At 51.6% G+C, this 6,686-nt stretch overlaps 1 protein-coding gene across 1 annotated transcript in view; it reads right to left on the bottom strand.

Moving 5' to 3' along the window:
- Positions 1–3,608, bottom strand: part of KCNQ3 (potassium voltage-gated channel subfamily Q member 3) — a 205,812-nt gene extending 202,204 nt beyond the window's left edge. The window contains exon 1 of the mRNA XM_065628872.1: positions 3,262–3,608. Coding sequence (XP_065484944.1) covers positions 3,262–3,608 — 347 coding nt within the window. The remainder of the gene's footprint in view (positions 1–3,261) is intronic.
- Between the last annotated feature and the right edge of the window lie 3,078 nt (positions 3,609–6,686).

A 6,686-nucleotide genomic window follows, 5' to 3' on the forward strand; every position in this document is an offset into this window, starting at 1 on the left:
TCTGTGAACCCTGGTGTTCTAGCAGAGGGGAATTTCACGGGTGTTATGTAAATCTGTCTGGTGGAGCTGCCAGAGAATAAATGTTTTCAGATGGTGAAGGAAACAGAGTCAGCTTCTTTAGGACAGAATCACCTTCCTCTTTGCTATAAGGATGGGTTTGGACAAACTCACTTGTGCAGAACAAGGAAGGAGGAAGATTCACAAGAAAAATATCTCATGTCACTCACTGTAAATCACTGACAGTGAAAGCTGAACACTAAAACTGGGATCGGGAATTTCTCCCTTTCTCCCCTGGATCTTTGTCCCTAGGGCTTGGTGGGGCCTGGTCACAATTATGCATTTCCATTGAAGTATTTCAAAAGATTGAATCATTTCAGTAGGTCTAACCCCATCTAGATCAAAGTCAGCGTTTACAATGGGGACTGCATCAAACCTTATCTATGTGCACACTATAAGAGTGAGATACCAAAGGATCATGACCCCTCTGCAACCATATGGGCATCATTGTATGATTTAATGAGATCACATCTGTACCACCCTTTTAAAAGTTCTGGCATCCAAAGCTCCTGCAAAGACCTTTGCAAAGCCCCTTTCTGCCCCCACACAACACCCTCAGTGTGTCCTGAAAGTTGCCAACCCTCTTCCATCACCAGCTTCCCACCTCCTGAATCCTGAGATACCAGAGTGCTTTGCATCAGTTCTTCCCTAAACACTTCTGAATGCTTGGATCTATAAGAAATCTATCACATACACCCGTGCTGCAATTCATTTTGACCCTCAACTGTTTATTCTCTGGGGTTATTTTTGTATATCAGAGCAGCCTTCTTACTTTTAATTTGTTTTCATAGTATTTCTTGCAATGTTACTCAGAAGACCCAGACAGTGTGATTTTTCTTCAGAATTAAAACAGCATCAAATTTGTAGATTTTATGGGAAGGCTGGCAATCTCTCACCTACCCAAGGGAAAGTGTAACTGCTCTAGTGTGAAAAGAAGCACTGGGGGACCACTGGGATGGCACTATGTAGTGTCACAGTAGCACCTGGAAAGACTCCTTTTCAGATGGAAAAAGGTTAAAAGACAATCCGTTTGAAAGCAAGAACAAAGACTCTGGATATCAGCTTAGGTGCTTTTTCCCCACTGTACTTCTGCTCTTCAGCAGATCTTCATTCTCCAGTCGCAGAAACAATCTCTGAAGTCCGTCAGCAAGAACTCAGCACGGTCTTCCATCACTTTCAGCAGATATATTTTGTCAGATTTGATCCTACAGTGAGGTAAGAGCCCACGACTGCTACTGACTTCAGAAGGAGCTGAGACTGAACAGAAACACAGTGTGGCCAACAGCAGCCTCGGACTGCTGAGCCCCCTGTGTGTCCTGGGACAGCGTGTCTCTGCTGGGCTGGCAGACCAGACTTGTGGATTTTACTTCCCTTAAAGATAAGGATTCCTGAAAGTGTTTTGCACCAAAGAGAAGTTGTCCACATAAAGCATCAGATCCACTCCTGAGAAGGATCCAACGTTACGAATATATTGATTTTTTTCCCATTCTATGATCCATATCGCATAAGGATCTTAAGGTTAACCACATATCTAGAGAGCAATCTAAAATGAATGTTGTAACTTGGACATTCTCATACCATTGTAAATAAATGCGAATCTCTCAGCTCACCTGAGCCTCTCTAGACTCATCCACTGTCCTATTACTTATATCCAGACATGACTCCAGTCGTGGACTTGGCCCAGCTGCCACAGCTGTCCCCAAACAGAGAGATGCCAAGTGCTCAGAACGCTCTGACATGTGCTACAGCCTCACTTGTGCAGTGTGTGTGAGCCGACCAAGGCAAGATGAACGGGATGCCCCTCCATCCAGACATGGCTCTCCCCAACAAAAAGCAGCATTATATAATACTGAGCACAACTGAACAGCAAGCTTCAGACCGAAGAGTCTTCCCAGCATAACACACCCAAATGCTGTCTCTCCCTGCTGGCTAGCATAAGTTTTCGTATGGCGAAAATGGGTGAAAGAACTGAAAAAGTGTCACAGCATCCAATGTCCACATTTTCACAGAAATGATGCTGGAAAGCAGGAACTTGTGTCCCAAGACACACTTAATGAAACCACTGAAAAGATGGGAGCAGCAAGTGGTATACAGCAGCACTTCAGTAGTGAATGCTGCCTTTTACTCCCCACCCACGGCTAAATCCCTGCAAACATCGACGAGAAATTTGCCTGAAGGTGAAATCACAGCCCTACATACACTCAAGGTGTTTATTTGTGAGTGCAAAGGCTACACCAGCGATCAGGACTGCCCAAGATCCAGCTCCAGGCTCACAGCCCATGCAGCCTGGAGCACTTTGTTTGTCTTTGGCAAATAAACCAATTTCAGAAATCACTGCTTAAATCCTCTGTCACATAGAGCTCCGTACACGTAGCATTAAAGGAAAACAGTAACATCATGATCACTGGTAATCCCTTGGCTTTTTGAACACATTCACAACACTGAAGACCACATTTATTTTGATAGGACTCTGCCAACTTCACTATATGTGGTAACCAGATTGATTTTTTCGATATTCCTTACTAAAACTTAAAGGAACAGAATCTTTTAGGAAGGTGAAAACCCTTTGGGTGACAGAACGAGTTTGTTTTGTCTCTGTTCGCTTGTGGTCAGTTTAACTTTCTGGTTAGCGGTGCTGCAATGCTCGGGTTTCACGCACTGCAGGGTGACGCTTGCTGGACCCAAACCCCATGGTTTTCATTTGACACTTTTAGCTGTTGAAAGAGTCAGCTCACTCGGGGTTTACAGCAGCTAATTGAACCGCACATGAACGCTCTAGGCTGAACTGAAGCCGGCAGTGTCCCCTTAAGCACTTCGAGCCTTAAAACTGTTCAGAGCCTGGTCTTCCTGGCATCCCTTCTCCAGGTCTAAGACACACAGACACGGGCACGCCGCTCCAAGGCAACGCGGGCGTACATGCAAGACAGATATACAGACTTCAAAGACGCTGCTCAGTTCGCAAAAAAAAAAAAAAAAAAAAAAAAAAACCAAAAAAAACCACTCAGCATCAAACCATAATAAGATCCCCACCGCTGCTGGAGCAAGCCCCCCGGAGCGCATTACGGCGAGAATGATAAAGCAAAACGGCGGCCCCGGGCGCGTCCGCCCGGGGCAACCTGCGGGGCAGACCCCGCCGGCCCGGGACGCGCCCCCGGGGGAGCCCCGCTCCGCGCTCCGCGGGGGGCAGCGCGCCCGCGTACTCACACGAAGGCGTGATAGAGCAGCGCCCAGCCGCGGGGTCGTTCCAGGGCGTCGTAGATCAAAGTTTGGATGCGGCGGTACTTGGCGTGGTTCCGCTTCACCGGCCGGCTCAGGGGGGTCTTCGCCAGCAGCCCCAGCCCCGGCGGGCTCCGCTTGCCGCCCTCCTCCTTCCCGCCGCCCTCCAGCAGCAGCGTCCCGTCGCGGTCGGCGCCGGTGCCCAGGGCCAGCGAGCCCTGCTCGGGGTCGCCAACGCCGCTCGCCGTCCCCCGCCGCCCCGCTGCCGCCGCCGCCGCCGCCGCTCCGCCGGCCGCGCTACCGCCCGCCGCGCCGCGCCGCGCTTTCAGCCCCATGGTGGCCGCCGGGCCCCGGAGGCGAGCTGCAGATCGGCGGCGGCAGCCCCGGGAGCCCCAAGGCCATGATCTGAGCTCCCCGCCCCTCTCCCCAGAAAATTATTTCTTCATATGTTCATATATATATATATACATATATATATATATATATGGCGGGAGGGGGGTAAAAAGAAAAAGGTTGGGTGGGGGAGGCTGTTACATCCCCGTCAGGTCATCCTCGCCGAGGGCTGCGGGGAGGCAGGAGCGCAGCGGGCACCTGGGCCGGCGCAAGGGAGGGAAATCATCGCGGAGTTTATTTACCAGCCCGATGCCCGAGCCCCTTCCTCCCTCCCCCCCTCCCCCCCGCGCCTCCTCTTCCTCCTCCTCCCAGCTCCTGCCTCCCCCCAAGCCCTCACGTTAGGGAGTGGCCCATTGTATGCAGCCAGCAAATAGCCGGGCGCCCGCCCTCCCGCTCCCCCAGTCCCGGGTGTCTAGTCATCCACGGTGCGTGGGGTACCGGCGCCGGCCCTCCGCCACGGGGCTGCCCCCCACACGCCCCCCCAGTTGCCAGCCCTCAGCTGCTGCCGCTGGGGCCGCCGGCGCCGGGCGGGGAGATCCCGGCAGCCGGCGGAAGGGGAGACCCCGCTCGACACCCGGGGATCCCCCTGCAGCATCACAGCCCCCCTCCCCCGCTGCGGTTGGAGGGGAGGGAGGGGAGGGGAGGGGGAGGGCATCCCCGGCCCCCGGCGGGGGGGTTGCTTTCGCCGCCGGAGCAGGAAGGAGCGGAGGATGGGGATGAAGGATGCCGGGAGAGGCGGCGGGTGGGCGGCTGGAGGCGCTGCCTGCCGATGCGGTTCGCTCTGAGCCGAGCCGAGCCGGAGCCTCCGTCCGCGGAGGGTGGGGGGTTAGAGTGCAGCACGCCCGGGCATCCCCCAGCACCCCCGGGGAGCAGCTTTTTGCACGGGCGTCTTGCGGGACAAACTGCTCCTGCCCCAGCCCGGGCTGCCGTCCCCACCTGGGTGGCTCCTAGAAGGAGCAGCGCCGGGGACCAAGCACAGCTGTAGCCCCGAGGGGATCTTCCCCAACCCCTCGGACCTGAGAACTCCTCCTCCTCTTCCTCGGCGTGTGTACCAGCACCCCAGCCTAGTCTCGGACTTAAGTCCTGAAGGGATGTGATTTTGACTGCAAGGAAGATGGGAAGATACAGCTTTTGAGTGCCTTGCACACTTGGTGCCCTGGGATTTCTGCCACAACACACCAGAAACATCCCCCCTTCTCTTAGAGTTGCTCTTGAGTAAAACCCCGCCTGCTGAACATTTGCATAGCTACACCTTGGGAGGATACAAAGGGTCTAATCTAAACTTCCTTTCTTGCCAGATAGTAAAATAAAATATTTTAAAATATATATATATATATTATTTTTTTTAAGGCAAAGAACCATAGCCCTACGGATTGCTGGTTGTTTTCATGAGAGATCTTCCTCCACCTCCAGATGGAGGAATTTTCCTGGTATCTCCTGAAGAGATGCCAAGACAGCCCCGAGCCCTTCCAGACTCATAGGAGAAGCAGATTTGCCACCTACTCTAGTTGCTCCTGCTCCGTTCCCCAAGGGATTTGTGATCTGAGCAGCCCCCCTCCTGTTTCACACACCAGGAAGGACAGCAGATGGAAAGGGAGATTCTGGAGATGATTTTTGGACCCACCACAGGGCTGCAGAGTTTGGACCAGACTATAGACCCCTATTAAAAAAGTCCCAGGTTACTCAAAAGTGACACTTCCGTCACTGCACTCTGGGTGGAAGAAAGGCTGTTTCCCCTCCAAAATTTGACCCTCTGAAGGTCCAAATTGTGCAGATTCTATGTCAAAGAAGGAAAAAAAAACACCTCTGCCTTCAGCTCTGCAAGCTCCAGCATTAATACATCTCAGTCACCATCTGATTTTGAACCTTTGCAACACCGAGGGATTTCTTCACATGCAGATGTGAGGTATCTCACCCACACAGCTATCACATCAGCAGCCAGCATCAGGTTAGCCGAGATTTCCATGACATTATCAGCAAGAAGCGGCTGGCCTGAGCGCAGCACCGACAGCGCACGTGTTCTGCTCCCCGCTCAGTTAACATCTATCAGCATCATTTGAATGTCATTTATAGCTGTATTTCCAGGGAGGGCTGTGGGAGGCTAGGAAGTTTTGATAACTAGGCCATTTATCTCTCTCCAGCTCCGGTTCTACCTCAGAACAATAGTGATGATACTTCCCAATGCCACAGGGGAGCTATAAGCATTAACGAGGATGTATGGGGCACTGAGAATACAGCACTTAACTTCAGGTAACATCCTATGCCTTAACCTTCATCCCAGCATTACATAGGAAGAGATGGGAGGAGAAGGGGGAAGGAAAGAAAATTTATAGCTACCCAGTTCATCGCAGTTTTGAACCACAACAGCAAATGTTCAAACCAAATGGAGAATGGTAAATAATTTTCACTGGGGTGGGGGCAGTAAATTATTTTCATTTGCAAAGGGTTGTACTGATGTCAAATAGCAATGGGTGATTGATAGACCAGCACATCAGATTATTTGGCTTTTATAGTCCTTACACTAGGGACGCAAGGCATCAACTACCTGTTGGTTTTTTTCAGTTGCATCCTGCAAAAGGCAGGCTTTTGGGATATTTGCAAATCTCAGACCACCCCCATACAAAACACCTTTTAAGTCCCAACAGGAAAGAGTTTCCATCTCTTCTCTAAATTCAAAATCCCATCACTCAGTGTTAGGAATTCTCCTCCTCCATGCTCCATCTGGGATAACTGTTGCACAGATGTAGCCATACTGGCTGGGATGCAGTGTAACGCAAGAGGAGTTAGCTAAAGTCTGCTAAATCAGTGCAGGACCAGCCAGAGGTTTCAAGGGGATTTGAATCAGCCCCTAATGGTGGTGCTGCAGGACCTCGGTGCTGGTACCGCTGCTTGGGACCCCAGCTCTACTGCACACCGGTTGGCAAAGCTCCCACTGACGTCAACGGGAATTTGGCCAGATGGAGCACTCCAGGCTATGATTTGGCTTGATGAGCAATTATGCTCCATTACTATTATTTATG

This window comes from Caloenas nicobarica, chromosome 2 (assembly GCF_036013445.1).
Source record: "Caloenas nicobarica isolate bCalNic1 chromosome 2, bCalNic1.hap1, whole genome shotgun sequence".
In the NCBI taxonomy this organism is placed as follows: Eukaryota; Metazoa; Chordata; class Aves; order Columbiformes; family Columbidae; genus Caloenas; species Caloenas nicobarica.